The sequence below is a fragment of the Eubalaena glacialis genome, chromosome 5, assembly GCF_028564815.1.
Source record: "Eubalaena glacialis isolate mEubGla1 chromosome 5, mEubGla1.1.hap2.+ XY, whole genome shotgun sequence".
NCBI lineage: Eukaryota > Metazoa > Chordata > Mammalia > Artiodactyla > Balaenidae > Eubalaena > Eubalaena glacialis.
The window spans coordinates 92,234,319-92,252,193 of NC_083720.1; the positions used below are offsets into that span (position 1 = coordinate 92,234,319).

The following is a 17,875-nucleotide window of genomic DNA, read 5'->3' on the forward strand; positions in this document are numbered from 1 at the left end:
CATATTCTTCTCCATTACGGTTTATTACAGGATATTGAATATAATTTCCTGTGCCATACAGTAGGACCTTGTTGTTTATCTATTTTATACATAGTAGTTTGTATCTGTTAATCCCAAACTCCTAATTTATCCCCTCTCCCCTTCCCCTTTGATAACCATAAGTTTGTTTTCTATGTTTGTGAGCCTGTTTCTGTTTTGTAAATAACTTCATTTGTATCATATTTTAGGTTCCACATATAAGTGATATCATATGATATTTGCCAGGGACCATATTCGTATTACTTCCCTCCATGTCTGTCTCCTCTCCCCAGCCTGATAGATTATTTTTTGTCTCTTCTCATGTCCTTTGCTCTTCCCCAAGTACTTCCCCCAAACATTTTGTCTACTTCAGTAATACTTTCAGCTCCTCTAAGAGCTTAAGTTTTAGAAGCCAACATTAAAGAGAACTCTTTGTCCATGCTTTTCATCCTTTTACATCCCTCCTCTAAAGCATTTAGCACAGAATATCCTAACTACTTATGACAAAAATCAACATTTTCTGAAAAAAGGAGGAGAATTTACTAGATCAAATGCTATCCCACCACATAGGTACTGATATTTTATTTTATGGGGACACGTCATCTTCAGTTTGTGAGTATTTGGTAAATATCCAGTGATAGTAGTGTCAACCCCCCAAATTTGGGGAATTTTCATATAAAATAAGGGCATCCTGAGGCATTTTTTGTTTGTTTGTTTGTCAAATTAAGATAGAAGGTAAGGATCTTTAGAGAAATCTCTCCTGTGATGTTTTGGAGAATGATAAAGTAGGACTATTTAATAGTGAGACTTAATTCATTTAAAAAAATTTTAAATGGGAAGTTTTTAAGTGCTGAAGACCAGAGGAAACTTATGAATAATACATAGTAACTATTATCTCTTGCATTTTTAGCTGTAAAATTGAGACAGGAAAGTAATTCACTTCAAGATCACAGCCTGTTACTGGCAGAGTTCAGAACTGACTCTGACTCCTGTTTTAACACTCATCTTATATCAGGATTCTGCTAGGTGCCTGGTACTATTCTAGGCATGTAACATGTATACCTAAAATGAAATAAAATAAACATTTTCTAGCGGTTTTTAATTTTTTTCCCCTTAGGGATTCCAGATTAATCTTGGCTGCTTTTAACTGTATTAAGACTTTGAAACAGGGAAAATGTAAAGGTTCTTTACAAGGATTGTGTAGGTTAGCCTTGCAAATATTTCCTAGAATCACCTCGGCAGACATCAGTAATGAATAAGATATATGTGAGTAGCTGTGTGTATTCTTTCTCTCTCTCCACCTAAAGTATAACCTGTTTGCTAAATATCTTGGACTCTTCACTCCCATTTGTTTGCTTGTTTTTTTTTTTTTTTGGACACCATAATTTCCACATATACATGTACTTGTGTATTTACAACATATAATAGGGATAATAAAAGCTATAGTAATAATAGCCAACATTTATTGAGTACTTGCTATATGCCTGGTACTTTCTAGGCACTTTACATGTATTAAATCACTGAATCCTTTAAAACAAACTCACACCCCCAATTTATAGTTGAGGAAATTGAGGCATAAAGAAGTAACTTGTCCAATGGCAAAAACTAGTAAATGGCAGAGGGATGCTCACACCCAGGCAGTCTGTGGGCTTAGTCGCTTCTCTCTGAACATAGGAGTGTCATATAAGAGCTCTGTGTTCTCCTTGTACATCATGAGGTTTTGACAGCAGGTCAGAGGGAGAAAGAACTTCTACAAACTAAGTTTAATGTCTCTGGGATCATTTCACTAATTTGTGTGTAGTATGGCACCCACTGCCATATTTTTAAGACTTTTCATATTGGAAGAGGAAAGTGATGTGAGGTATTGTAGAAAACTGATATTATAATCCCTAGTTTTACTTCACCATGTTGTCCCTTACAAATGCCTCTTCACTGATGTGTTAAGGGGGCTTGGCAGAACATGTGAGACATAACAAATATTTAAAAATATTTCCCCAAATTAGATCACTGTCATATCTAAGTTAATGATTGTTTTATTGTATTTACCATTGGAGCTTTTCAGAGCTGTTAGCTGTCACTCACATTATAGAATGATGGGACTTGTTTGTTGAATCTCTACCAGGTAAGATTTCCCTGATTGATAACACAGATGCTGGACTCAGCATTTCTCCTTCTCCCCAAAGCTAGGCTACTCCCTGGAGGTCATTTCTTTGTGTGGACTTTCTGTAATTCATTTGCCCAGAGTATACTTTTCCATGGACATAGTTCACTCTTTGTTGATCAGAGTTGTAAAGTATTTGCTGTCTGCCTGGGTTTTGCAAATTATCTGGGGCAAAGGATTAAAGTATAAACATCAGGTCGTTGGCCTTCAACGTGATGAATGGCCTGATGTTATAATTTAAAAAATCTTTAAATGAATTCATTCTTTAATATATTGAAGGATTTCTACAGGATGATTTTTGTATGCAAAAGAAATTCACTATGGTCAGAGATGATTCTAAAGTTTAAGGGGTAGGATAGTTCTATATATTAAAATTTTAAAGTACTATGAATGAATAGAAGTGCTTTTTGCTCGTATCTTTATTTAGCACTCATGGCTGAATGCCTTATATTATAGATTTTTTTTTTGGCTTGCCTTGGCTTTTTAATTTGTAAAATCCTTGGGAGAAATTACTGTGCATATTGATATTTTTGTGCTTATCATAAAGCACCAATATTGTTTCTAATACAATGTATATTCTCAAGAAAGATTTTGAATTAATTATTTGTCCAAATTAAATACAACTGAAAATCTATCTCATTATTTGCACAAGAATATTCAAATTGTAGGGTCAAGATATATAGGTATGGTCACCAAGGTAGATATTGTGTCATTAAATCAGAGAGTGTATGTGACTAACCAATAATTGTTCATGAGAATAACCAAGTGATATTGCACAGAAATATCCATTTGCAACTCAGTGGGACTGCAGATAAGTAAAAGTAGAAATTTATTATCTTTTCTATCAAGGTAAACCTGGTTTTGATTGTCACATATATGTATAATCTATCAACAATTAATGAATTCTCACCATATATTTAGCTCTATTAAGTATTGTTGGTGACATTTCTACCAGGATGTCTAACGGATATTTCAAACTTAACAAGGCCAAACAGAACTATCAATTACCTTCCTTAAACCTGTATGTCTTCTCCCACCTTCTTCTCCCCGATCTCTCCCCCAAACCCTCCCCATCTCCACAAATGGCTCCAGCATTCTTCAGTTCTTGAGGTCAAAACCTACAAGTCATGGGGTCTTTTTTTCCCCTCACACCTCACATCCAATTTATCAGTAAGAACTGGTAGCTCTACTCCCCAAATGTATTCAGAATCTGACCACTGGTCACCATTTCCTTTGCTATAATCCTAACCTAAACCACCATCATCTCTTGCTGGGCTACAGTCAAGCCTGCTGGTTTCCCTACCTCCACTCTTGCCCAGTGTGGTCTATTACATCTAGACAGCGATCTTTCTAAAGCTTAGATTAGATCTTGTCATGCTGCTGCTTAAGAATTGACCTATGACTTTGAACAACCACCAGAATAAAGTTCAGACTCCTTACTGAGGTCTAGAGCATCAGCTTCTGCCTCTTTCTGGACCTCATCTCCTCCTACTCTCTCCTTGTTCACTGCACTATAGCTATCCTGGCCTACTTCTTGTCCCCTCTTAGGGCCTTTTCACTTACGGTGTCTTTTACTTTGAATGCCCCTTGCCCCCAGCCCTAATCTCACCATGCCCGTCTCATTGTCATCATTCAGATCTCAACTGAAAGGTCACCTCCTCAGACAAGTCTTCTCTGACATCCTTTGGAAAAACCATAGCCCTTCACTTATCACATTCTCTCTCAGTACCTGATTTTATTATCTTCAACTTATCAGTACATAAAATTAGCTATTTATTTATTTACTTGTTTACTTGCTCTCTTTTCTACTGGAATGTAAGCTCCTTGAGGTCAAGGAATATGTGTGTTTTGCTCAATGGTGAATCTCCAGCACCTAGAGTAGAGGCTGGCACATAGTAGGTCATCAACAAATTTGTTGATGAGCTGGCTAACTGGCCTTTATATTCTTTTCTGTAAAACAAAAGACATGGAACCAATTATCTGTAAGGACTTTTCTAGTCCTAAGATTTTGCTTTGGTCTCTTAAAACTGTATTGGTCTGAATAATGAGGATAACAAAATGTCCAGGTTGAACCCATACTCTAAGACCTAGATTAAGTCACACCTCTGACTCTGCCCTACAGAACTTTCTGTGACCTTTCCTATGTGGACAATTTCAGAGTCTCTAAAGGCCAGTCTACAGTTAGCCATACGCTGTTTTGCCTTCTTAAAGTGCTCTTGCATGTATGTCTATAGGTGCAAGTTCATTTGAACACGCTCAAGGTTAAGAGCCTGTGCTGGTTCCAACCTGCTTTTCCTAAAATTCACTGAGTGCCAATATGTGCCAGGCACTGTTTACACTTGACATGCATTAACTAATTTAATCCTCATAGTGATCCCATGAATTAACATTACCCCAATTTGGAGGAGAAAAAATCAAGGCACAGAGAGTTGGAGTAACTTGCCCAATTCCACATAGCCAGTAGTGGGGCTGGCATTTAAACTTGGGAAGTCTGTTCCCAAGTCTGCTCTTAATCAACACATGATAATGCCTCATACAGTACCTGGCATAGACACTAGAAATAGGTGGGAAATATAGCAGACACTAGATATTCATTTGAATGAACTGAATGAATGAATAACAAAGAGAAAAAAATGTGCAGTAACAGTTCTATGCAGTGGCTGTATTATCTCATCCAGAAAACTCCCAAATAATTATTACTGAAAGGATGTGCGTTACCATGAATACCTTGTTTTCTCTGGTTGCCACCTTTGCATGGCTTGCATTTGCATTTATCATTCCAGTCCACCCTGCCTCTGCGTAATCCAGCAGTTTTGTATCTGAGCACCCATTTGTCTCCAAACAAATTCCACAGATGTCTTATCTAACCTACTGGGCTTGAAAGGCAATCGTTAGTACAACTAAACTGAAAACAACCTCAAATCTAATCTTCCTAGGATGAGCAAGACTTTGTGGCTTAGCAGGACTTTGCTTTCAGAGTTGTGAAAGAGTATTCTTTCTACAGGTCTTCTAGAAGTGGAAAAGCAATGATTGAAAAGAATATGAATTTAAATATTTTAAGATAAAGATTTGTATGCCTGTTTTTAACATAGTAAAGTAAAATAATATGAAAGAGTAGATTCTAGCTTTAATTTATTGCCAGATTATCTGAAATTTGAAATATTCTTGGATACTTTACTGTCTAATTTCCAATGTGGTTGCCAGCATCTGTTTTCCTCTTTATCTTGCACTGCCACCTCTACCAACTGCCTATCTTGCTGCTGCAGCCACTGGGATTGTTACAGGAAAGGTAAAAAGCAAGGCCTCTATGACAGAGACCTTATTTTAGGAGAACAAAGAATAAAGCATAAAACACAAAGGGTAGATCCTCATGCCAGCTTCTGCAGCTCAAACTCAAGGAAAAATATTTCTACTGCTGATAGCAATGGATGTAGCTTTGCAAATATAATGAAAGATTTTAGGGACTATCAGTGGAGAACAACTGCTCTAATTTTTTGAAAGGCATCGTCGATTAGATCTATACATAGATTAGATCTATACCCTCCTGACCCCATGCTGCATGAGTTCATAATTCTTCCTCTGTTGCTCACTAACTGTTGACCTTGGGCAAGTTACTTAACCTCAGTTACTTTAACTCAATCTCAGTTTCTTCAGTTGTAAAATAGAGATAATAACAGTGTTGCCCTTATAGGGTTCTTCTGAGGAGGGAATGAGCTAATCTGAGCACTGCTACAACATTGGCACATTGTAGGCACTTTATAAGTGTTTGTTAAATAAACTGCTGCATTTTTCTCCTGACACACTCAGCAGTGCTTCAGTACAGTTGATATACCTCTAATCTAATGTAAAAGCACTTGAGATTTTAGTTAGTGTTTGAAGTCTCATCGTGAGTAAACACAAAATTTCTATTATTATTATTTGCAATATTGACAATAAGCCCATGGACTTTCATTAGGCTTTCATGGATATCAAAGAGTTTATGGACACTAGACTAGAAACTGTTTATCTGTTTTTTTACTCATTCATTTACTCAACAAATATTTGTGAATGAATACTCATAAATACTACATGCCAGGAATGTATGTGATTACTTGTGTGTCTCTTAAATTTGCTAGAGATGGATATTTAATAACATTCTTTAGTTTTTTTCCACAATACAATCATTTTGCACATTTTTACTAATTAAATTTAATTAATGGGTTTAACAACTCTCTACTAGGTGTCTGGTACTGGACTGAGATTTAGTGGAGAATACAATAAATAGGACAAATCTTTACTCTTATAAAATAATTACAATTTAATAAAACCGTAAAATTCAAGAGGTATGACTAAGAACTAATAAAAGTAATAGAAATTATCATAAGAGAGTGAGAAGACTGTAAGACTGGGGGAGAGAAAGTTCTGAGGTGTGCTCTGAAGAGGAGGAGGATTTATATAAATAGAAAGCAGAGGAAAGTCATCATGGTGGGAGACTGCCAAATAAACAGAGACCTGGTCTGGAAATGAGCTTGGTATGCTGGGTAAGATGAAGATGACCTTGCAGCACCTTGCACAATCTTCTCACCCATTATGGTGTTATATATTTTATAGGGTTGCAAAAAATGTTACACTGAATATTACTGTCTTAATAGGGGAACTTATATGTGAAAGAGAAATAAAAGATTATGCTATAGAGATCCTTCTTTTATTTGTTCACTCATTTACTCATCCATTTAACAAATATTATTGAACACATGTTATGTGCCAATCATGTGCTATCCACTAGGGATACTGCAGTGATGGAGAAAGATAAAGCCTCTGCTTTCACGGATGTTATAAACTAGTGGAATCAGATTCCTGAACATTTTGAATACCAGGGTAAGGAGCCTGGAATTTATTTAAAATGTAATGGGGAAACATTAAAAGACTTTAAGGAGAGAAAAGTTTTAGGATTAATCAGAGCATATAAGGACTCCAGGTATGAACATTAATTAAGAGTTTATTATAATAACTCAGGCATGATTTGGTGAGAGCCTGAACCAGAGTTGTGTCAGTGTTTGGGGGGATAAGGATAAATGTGATATTTTAAAGAATGGATCAAAACTATTTAGGGACAGATTGGATACTTGAGGTTGAGGAGAAGGAGGAATTAAAATTACTATAAGGTTATAAAAATGAGTGACATGGAGAATTAGGAAATAATAAGTCAAATGGGTAAATTTGGAAGAAAATTAAATGAGGGTTGTGATGGGAAGATGACAAATTGATTTTGAACATACATACTGAGCTTATGTCAAGTGGATTTTAAGGGGAGGAATAGATCTTCAAGTGTTTTGACAGTGACTGTAGTAAGAAATGCATTTTACATAATGAACTAATGACATATATAGCAAACATTTCACAAAATGATATTTATCCTACTATAGATAATGTATTCTGATCATTTCTGTTCATTTTATTTTACTAAAAAATATTGGTCATGGCACGAAATTTATTTTGTGACCCTGTTTGAAAAACTGTTCTAAAGATAGTTGAAAATAAAAATCTTATTTTAGTTGATGGGTTGTAGAGCCTTTTGGCAATAAGGAGCAAGCTAATATAGATTTTGGGTTGTGCCATCAGGCATTAGGAAATAATTTCAAGTTCACAGGGTATAGAAATCCTTCTTAGATGATCATGGCTACAGATGGAGAGACTCCAACATATGCACAAGTTGGTTAGATGTACCCCAGCGTGTGGATAGCAAAGAATATTAAAAATAAAATGCAATCTAATCTTTTTTTTTGCTATAAAAACATTTTTTAATTTTAAAAAAAGGATATCTGTATTAATGTCTGACTACACCAGATTTTTCCTACTGAGTAAAAGAATATTACTCATACCTTCTCCTCCTCATCCTTGCAGACACATTCCATATTTGATATTTCCCAGAAATGTGCTCACAATTTTAAGGTATAGTCAAAATTAATCAAAGAACAACCTCTGAATGGACTGATTTAGGTTATTGTAGCTATCAGTTTAATATGGCTAATGAAGAAGCAATAGCACCAGTGTAGTAAGTGGCCTTGAGCAAGTTCTCTACAGGTGGTCTTGCGTAACAAGGTGGTTGAATCATTGGAAAGAGTTTCATATTTGAACTTTTCTAGCACCCCTTTTGTTTACTCACCTAAACTGCATACAAAAGATTATAAATGGGAATTAGTATTGGCTTGGGACTTGGATTTGGGTGGGGAGTGCAGAGAAGTGTCAGCCATACGGCAACAGGTTAAGAATTGAGCAACACTCTGGACAGTGAATGTGGCTGCTGGACCAATGGGATATATCATCAGGCTATGTAAATACATCTCCATATGCCTAATGGCAAGAATGTGTTAGCTTTTTTAGTTGGCCAGGATTGAAGTAAGTCAGCATCTGCTAACATGTTTGCCTCCATGTTATCCCTCTAACCAAACTAATTCCCAGATTGCATTCCGATGAGAAACACAAAATGTGGGAGGACATACGGTATCAATATCAAGTTGCTCATGGCCTCTTACCACAGGAGTGCAATTGACTCTTGCTCAGTCAAGTTAAACTGACAGTCAGTGAAAGTTTTGAATGGCTTCCATATCCAAAGTATGCACTGGATCACGTGTTAGATATAGTGAACATAATAATACATGGGGTATCCCTTCAAAGACCTTATTATATATTATACTGGGCATGTAGGATATAAATTGCAGCATTTCAATTGTAAGGAAACACTGATCTAACAACCTTAATGATCCAAAAAGGAAAAAGAGAAAAATAAATTTCTGAACAACCAAATAGATATTCCAAAGTTCAAGCACCAAAGTTCAGGCCTTACAGGCTATTTACAAGGGTCAATTAACCTCTATCCTAGTGGGATAGGACCTACATGGTGAGAGTTGAAGAACCATGGAACCTCTGCCTCAGGTTCTGCTCTTCACTTGGTTTCCTATCTGAGATTCCACTCAGGAATTAACCAACAGAACAGCAATACTTCTAAAATGCCTTTGTTTCAAAGAAGTTTAGGTGTGGTTTTGTGGAGGAAATAGAGTGCTGAGGAAATTGGGAGCATGGGGTTGAGATAAAGGAGAGACTTCTAGATTTTGTGGAGTTATAGTTTACTAAGATTGTTGATCTTTAACACCCACCTGAATTTGCCTACAAATTCAGAAATGATAGTTTTGGCACGGGGTGTCCATTAGAGAGGAGGCACACAGAGTAGAGGTGGGGTACCAGTGGGGGGCTTGGTGAACCTAAGAGAACAGTAATGCTGGGGTGCATCTAAGACATGCATTTGAGGTGTGCAGAGGGCTGTGGAATGGGAGAGAGGGTTTATCATGAGCCCTAGTGAGGGGTTGCAGAGGGAGATGAGTGCCACAAATACACTTTCTTACTTTTCAATTTAGCCCCAGGTAATACGTCTCTCTGTTTAGTGCATGCCCTCTTTTTTTTCATGAATACTTCAACTTTCTCAATTTCCCTCAAATATTCAATTCCAAGTCATTCACTCTTAGCAATCCCTTCCTTATAGAGTAAATAAAAGCCACAATCAGTAAAACCCTTGTCATTGGCTTCTAAATGCTCATCAGTGAAAATTTTCTTTCACCCTCAACCTTCTCCAATTGCCCCCCTTCACATCCAGATTTCTTGGAAGAGTTATCTATACTGTAGTTATTTATTCCTCTCCTCCCATCTACTTTTCCAGCCACTCCAGTGTGGTTTTTGGGCTCATCATTCCATCAAACAGCTCTATTAAGGACGTTGATAATGCTCTTGCAATAGATATTATTTCAATTCTTGTTTACTATCCCTGTCAGTAACATTTGTAACTCTTTAGTAAAAATTTCTTCCCTTACATTCCCTGGTATAACAATGCCTTGACTTGTTTCCTCTTCTCTGGCCACCTGTTATTTGATCTTTGATCTTTCCACTCCATAATGGGCCTCTCCTTGTCTCATGTTACTCTCTTCCCAGCCTATCTCAATCTTGTACTGCTTTATGACTCACAAATAATATTACAAGCTTAGGCCTTGCCTCTGCCCTCTAAACTCTATAACTATCTTGCTTGACATCTCTCTTTTTTTCAGTGTTCTTTTAATTTTTAATATTTTTTATTTATTGAGGTATAGTTGATTTACAATATTATACAAGTTTCAGGTGTACAGCATAGTGATTCACAATTTAAAAAAATTGTACTCCATTTATAGTTACTATAAAATATTGGCTATATTCCCTGTGCTGTACAATATGTCCTTATAGCTTATTTATTTTATCACATAGTAGTTTGTACCTCTTAATTCCCTATCCCTATCTTGTCCCTCCTCTCTTCCCTCCTGCCACTGGTAACCATTAGTTTGTTCTCTATATCTGTCAGTTTCTTTTTTTGTTATATTCACTAGTTTGTTTTATTTTTTAGATTACACATATAAGTGATAGCATACAGTATTTGTCTTTCTCTGTCTGACTTATTTCACTAAGCATAATACCCTCCAGGTCTATCCATGTTGCTGCAAATGGCAAAATTTTTTTTTATGGCTGAGTAATATTACATTGTATATGTATACCATATCTTCTTTATTAATTCATCTGTTGATGGACTCTTAGGTTGCTTCCATATCTTGGCAATTGTAAATAATGCTGCTATGAACATTGGGGTGCATGTACCTTTTCACATTAGTGTGTTTTTTTTTTTTTTTATTGGATATACACACAGGAGTGGAATTGCTGGATCATGGTAGTTCTATTTTTAGTTTTTTGAAAGACGTCCATACTGTTTTCCAGTAGCTGCACCCAACAGTGTGTAGCCAACAATGTACAAGTATTCCCTTTTCTCCACATTCTTGCCAACATTTGTTTTTTGTGGTCTTTTTGATGACAGCTATTCTGACAGGTGTGAGGTAATATCTCATTGTGGTTTTGATTTGCATTTCCCTGATGATTGGTGATGTTGAGCATCTTTTCATGTGCCTATTGCCCATCTGTATGTATTCTTTGGAAAAATGTCTATTCAGATATTCTGCCCATTTTTTAATTGGGTTTTTTTTTGATATTGAGTTGTATGAGCTATTTATATACTTTGGATATTAATCCCTCATTGGTCATATCATTTGCAAGTATTTTCTCCCACTCAGTAGGTTGTCTTTTTGTTTTGTTGATAGTTTCCTTTGCTGTGCAAAAGCTTTTAAGTTTAATTAGGCCCCACTTCTTTATTTTTGCTTCTGTTTTCTTTGCCTTAGGAGACAGATTCAAAAAAATATTGCTAAAATTTATGTCAAAGGGTGTTCTGCCTATGTTTTCCTCTAAGAGTTTTATAGTATCTGGTCTTACATTTAGGTTTTAATCAATTTTGAGTTTATTTTTGTATACGATGTTAGATGATGTTCTTATTTCATTCTTTTACATGCAGCTGTTCAGTTTTCCCAATACCACTTATTGAAGAGACTGTCTTTTCTCCACTGTACATTCTTGCCTCCTTTGTCATAGATTAATTGACCATGAGTGCATGGGTTTATTCCTGGGCTCTCTACTCTGTTTCATTGATCTGTGTGTCTGTTTTTGTGCCAGTACCATGCTGTTTTGATTACTGTAACTTTGTAGTATAGTCTGAAGTCTAGGAGTGTGATTCCTCCAGCTCTGTTCTTCTTTCTCAAGATTGTTTTGGCTATTCAGGGTCTTTTGTGGTTCCATACGAATTTTAAAATTATTTGTTCTAGTTTTGTGAAAAATGCCATTGGTATTTTGCCATTGCATTGTCTGTAGATTGTGTTGAGTAGTATGATCATTTTAACAATATTAATTCTTCCAATCCATGAGCATGGTATATCTTTCCATCTGTTTGTGTCATCTTCAGTTTCTTTGATCAGTGTCTTATAGTTTTCCAAGCACAGGTCTTTCACCTCCTTAGGTAAGTTTATTCCTAGATATTTTATTCTTTTTGATGCAATTGTAAATGTGATTGTTTCCTTAATTTCTATTTCTGGTAGTTCATTGTTAGTGTATAGAAATGCAACAGATTTCTGTATATTAATCTTGTATTCTGCAACTTTACCAAATTGATTGTTGCACTCTAGTAGTTTTTTTGGTAGCATTTTAAGGATTTTCTATGTATAGTATCCTGTTGTCTGCAAACCGTGACAGCTTTACGTCTTACTTTCCAATTTGGATTCCTTATATTTCTTTTTCTTGTCTTTGACATCTCTTCTTAGATGTCTCAAACATGCCTGAAATCAAACATGTCCAAATCATACTAATGATATTCCTACATAGCTCTGGTCTTTGTCCAGTGCTCCTTAGACCTGTGAGTCATGCCACAATCATTGAATTGTACAAGGCAGAAAGCTAGAAATCATCATGACACCTCTACTTTTCTTACCAACCATTTTCAATCCATCCAGTCCTGCTGATTATTTCTCCTTGGAGTTTTGTGCTGGAGAGAACCACCCCCCAGCCCTGGCCCACCTCTCTTTTCTGCCTATCCCTGGCTTTATCCTGTACTATGAAGGGACGTTATTTATGTGCATGTGGAAATTCCACTTATTATATCCCAGCTTATTATATACCACCTTCAAAAGCTGCCTCTTGGCCACTTCTCAGACCTAGGAGTAAATACATCAATAATATGGTCTGCCCATGGAAAGATATACTCATGTAAGGGAACTCTCTGGCCCTAGAAGAGGTTCAGAGCTGTTTGGACTGGGAGTTCCAGGGTTAGGGTGCCTGAATCATGGTCTAGAAGAGGAGGAAGACATACCCTTGGTTTTGTGAGCAGAGCATAGCTGGAAGCAGAACATAGCTGGGGCAGAACATAGCTGGAAGAAGCTGGAGGAGGCCTTCTAAAGAATGGATTTTATAGAAGGGGATCTCTTTTTTGGGTCCAAGACCAGTACTGCTCCTAAATATCTCTTCAATCTGTCCGTTTCTCTCCATTTCTATACCACTGATATAGGTCAAGATCTCACCATCTGTTGCTGGGACTATTGCATTAATCCCCTGACTAGTCTTCCTAGATATACTCTTGCCTTCTCTAGTCTCTTCCCTACACTGCAACCAGAGTAATTTTCTGAAGCATAAATCAGATTATATCATTGGGCTAATAAAATCATTCAACTTCTCATTGCTTTTAGAATGAAAAACAAATATACTACTGTAGCTAAGATGACATAAAAACCATCTACTCTCATATCTCATCTCATGTTGTGCTTCCCCTCAACTCTAGCCTTTCTCAGTTTCTTTCATGCTCTTTCTTTTCTCAAGCATTTGCACATTTTGTCCCCTGTGCCTGGAAGGCTATTTTCTTTCATCTTTCTTTATGCCCATTTAAAAAATTCTCAGTTTAAAACTCACATCCCTGGGAAAGCCCTCTCAGACTTCCAGGCACATGGTATTATTAAATAAATATGGCTTGAATCAAGAACACTGTTTTATCACTAAATATTTGGGTGGTCTACTGACTTTGTCAGTCATCTTAGATGAACTATTTCCCTATAGAAGTTTTGTAGCTTTCTACCAGAACAATACATTTCTTTGGGGTTTATAATATTAAAATGACCAATCTCATCCTTAGCTTTGCCTGCAAATCCAAATAATTGCAAATTCTGCTTTTTTTTTTTCTGATTGCCAGCCTGCCTTTCTTTTCTTTCTTACTCCTACAGGAAATTTCATTGTCTTTTAAATTCAGGTCTAACTCTTTGCTTTCTGCATTTTATCAAACATTTAGAAATTACACATATTCTTACCCTCCTTACTTCCCTCAGCCCTCTACCTATTCATTCCATTTCTTCAGGCAAAGTTCCTTCATAGGCAAAAATGAACCCAGAGAATGCAAATTTGAAGCTTTACAGTCTGTTGAGTTGCATAGTTACCTGAAGAGGTTAGAGCCCACACATCTTATTTATGGACAAGATTGCCCCTTAATTTAGAGCTTCTCCTCTGATACTTCTTTATCACCTCAGGAGTACTTTGCATTCTACATGCACAGCACTTTACAATGTTACAGTGTAATTATCTTTCTATGGTTCTATCTTCCCTATTAAACTGTGGGCTTCAAGACCTAGGGGGGTCTTCAAGAACTTCAAAGTCAGGGACTGTATCTTATTAATCTTTTGTATCCTCATAGCCTAGGAAATGCGTGGCATTTAGTGAGCATTCAATACATTTTGAGCATTTAGTGAGCATTTGATACATTTCTTTCACATGAATGAAAGACTAGGTGGTACTGCTTAAAATAATAAGTAATAAAATAAGTCTGAAACATTATTTTCAGAATTGTGCCCTGTCAGCAAGAACACTGGTGTTCCTAAATAAATAATGGGTTTGTTGATGCTAGGACAATGTTTGCTTTTAGATACCATGCTTCTCGACGTGCAATTTTTGCCAATTTTCCATGTAATAACAAAGAGAAATTTGAACTCATCAATAACAGCATTTGCCTTCAAGACATTAAATGCTGAGAGGCCAATTTATATACTTTTAATGAATGAATGAATATCTAATGTAAATATAAAAATTAAAATTGAAATAGTAATTGTATATATTTCATCTAATAATTTAAGCTATACGTATTAAATATACTGCATATCTCACAACTGTGAATCAAAAGTATTTTGGAAAGAAATTGCCATTGTCAACATCATACATTACTGAAATTACTTCTTTATGCTATTTGAATGCATATTTTTATAGCAACATATTATTATCAAATAGCTATTTTTGCAAACAGAAACTTCAAACCTATAAATACTATTCTAATAAAAGAATTTTGTTCTTTTCAATGTCTACATCACGAAAAACTAATTTTGAACAATTCATTGCTTATATGTGCAATAATTATATTTAAAATCATTTAAAAAATATTTACATTGTATAGTTTATTATAATTAGGCTAGAGATGAATTTCTCTTTAAAAAAGATTAGGCCAATTATTTATTTGATATATTTCTTAAAAGTTACAAGTTTTTTTGGATCAAATAATTCATTTCTTGATGTTAACCCATATATAGATGTTTAAAAAGGTGACGAGAATTTCAAGACTTAAATTTCATGGCTCAGTTGGGTGGCCAGCCAGAGAAGTTTCAGCTAAAGTCCAGCACTGTAAGATTACAAAACATCTGATTAATTTTAAGCTTCAGAAGACATGAAGGAGAAAACAACTTTTATCCTTTAATGAAAACTTCCTAAATTTGATCCACTGACGTTTTAACATAAGAATATTTTAGTTACACAACCTTTGTTGTTTTACAAGAGGTTAAAAATAGTTCCATTTTGTACCTTTAAACTAATCTCCTTTTTAGGTAGTAAGTCTCTTGAATTATTTTTGAAAAAAAATATAGAATATGAAGAGACTAAGCATTATTAAACTCTCAGCAGTGTATTAATTTCTGTTTGATGTCCATCTGTAGCTACTATTATGAGATAGGAGTTATTAGTATTAATTTCAATTTCTATATTTATAGACTATTTGTTGTTAACTTATACAAAGAATGGATAAACATGGATTTCAGGCATTAGCTATATTTTTCTTGGATTGGAAAAATGATAGAAAGATATGAGAAAGTGTCATTTTATATCCATAATTTAGACAAGTTAAATGATCTTTTCATTTCTTAAAAATGTTAACCTGAATTGGATAGAGAGTAATGCCTGATGAGCCACTGGGCAGCTTAGCAATGGACCAATTCTCAGATTTGTATCCCAATTTCCTAACTTGTTATATTCATTCTAACGGTCAGACCCTTTTCTCATGCTATGACTGTTTCATTGGGAATATGAAATCGCAGAATGTTCAAGGTAGAAGGGTCCTTAAAGATGATTTAATTCAACTTGACCCATATAGCATAAAGATATAACCAGATCTGCGTGTTCAAGTTTGGAGCTAGAAATTGACACTGAGCTGAATTAAACTGCCTAGTAAAGAGTTGAGAAGTTTGAAGTAAATGGTTAGGAAATCTGAGAGAAGGTACATGTAATTTCTAGAGACCCAGAGTAACATGAGGAAAGGTGGAAAAGGGACCCTCCTGCCATGGGAGCTTTGGAGAGAGAAGGACTTAAGAGATGGGACAAGCCAACAATGGTGATCTAGTGTGGTTTTCATAATGTGAACTTTCTTTTCTTTGTTTCCTATGAAATTTTCAGCAAAGAATTTTGGATTACATTACAATTTTTTGTTTGCATTAGATGCCTATATAAGTTCATACAATTTATTTTCTTATTTATTAATGGGAAATATATCTTCACAAGTGAACAAGAAATTAAATTGCTTACCATGTTTCAATCAGTTAGTTTGATGCTTAATGGTCTTTTACTTTTCTACCCTTTGTATTTTTTAGAAAGCAGTCCAGAGCCTTCATGATAGGTAGGATGTACCCTACCTATCCACACATATGTCCATAGTATAGTAGGAATAATGCTAAGAAGAGATTTTTTTGTTCTTGAATTTCTCTCCAAAAAGATCCAAATTTCCCTTATTTTAGAATGACTTTGGATTAAGTGTTTCTAGAAAGTCTCTATTAAAATACTGACGCTATTATCCGACATTGTTGTCACATTTTAATGCATATGTTTCACTTTTTTTCTAAGAGAAGACAACCCAGAAGTAATAATCTATCACAGAAGGAGATGGCATAAGGGCTGGACCAAGAAGATGGACAGTTGGAAGGAAAGCTGGTTTGGATGACTTGGTGAGAAACTTCAGGAATTCAGAATGTGGTAGGAGGGTGTAGGTTTAAGGTTATGATTAGCAGGGCAAGGAGGTAGGGGACTGGTCTCAGCAGAGATTTCATTTGCTTCAAAACTGTGCCTTTTCTATCCTGTCAAAATGAATGCAAAAATAAAGGACAAAAGGGATAAAGGCTCAGGTTTAATTCCCAGTTATATTTCAACTGAGGTATTTTTTTTCTCATCTAAATGATCAGTACATTATTAATCTTTGCATATGAAATAATCATCTTAACCACTCTCTCTTTAAACTTTTTCCATAAAAAGAAACTAGAATCTGTAAGCCATATTTTTAACTCTTGGTTTAAATATTTGCATTTACTCCCATGCCAGACTCCTTTGATGATTAACTAAATATGACTTTAAAAGCTTGAAGAACAGAATATTTAGAAATAACCAACAATTATGTAGTTTCATTTTTCTTTCAGTTTATAATGTACATGCAGAATTAATCGAAGAAAACTGTAGGTATCCTTACTTTGGGAACCCACAAAATGCAAATATTCAAGGGTTACTTATTAATTAAGATAAATTTTAAACAGATAGTGTTAAGAATTAAATATTTTAATTTCTCAACCATCTGCTAGTCTTTAAAAAGGATACACATATGGAAAATGCATTATTGATACTCTTAGTAAGATTCTTTCAGGTGTTTCAGTTTTATATTTGAAAATTATGCAATCTTCATTAAATATAGGAATATCAATTTTAGGTTTCTAGAATCATAATGAATTTGATTTTCTTTTAGTTTTCTATATTACTATTATAGTACAGTATAATATTAAAGTGCAAAGTAGGTGGAAAAACTAATATTATTCTCTTCATTTGTTAAATAAAAAAATATGCACAAAGTATATGTGTGAATGCTAACGGCCTGATTTTGTGAATTAGTCATATAATTAAGTCCAATCATAAGGATTGTGTGTTTGATCAAGCCTTCCCAGAAGACTCATTTTAAGGAAAAGGCCAGGTTTGAATACTGACTTCAAATAAAAG

The 17,875-nt window shown here is 35.2% G+C and overlaps 1 protein-coding gene across 6 annotated transcripts in view; it reads left to right on the top strand.

Annotated features, from left to right (window-relative positions):
- ALB (albumin) overlaps positions 1-17,875 on the top strand; it is a 136,170-nt gene that overhangs the window by 99,841 nt on the left and 18,454 nt on the right. For all 6 annotated transcript variants that reach the window (XM_061192375.1, XM_061192373.1, XM_061192372.1 and 3 more), the window contains one exon: positions 16,742-16,842. In XM_061192375.1, the coding sequence (XP_061048358.1) occupies positions 16,835-16,842 (8 nt within the window). In that variant the 5' untranslated portion in view covers positions 16,742-16,834. The remainder of the gene's footprint in view (positions 1-16,741; positions 16,843-17,875) is intronic.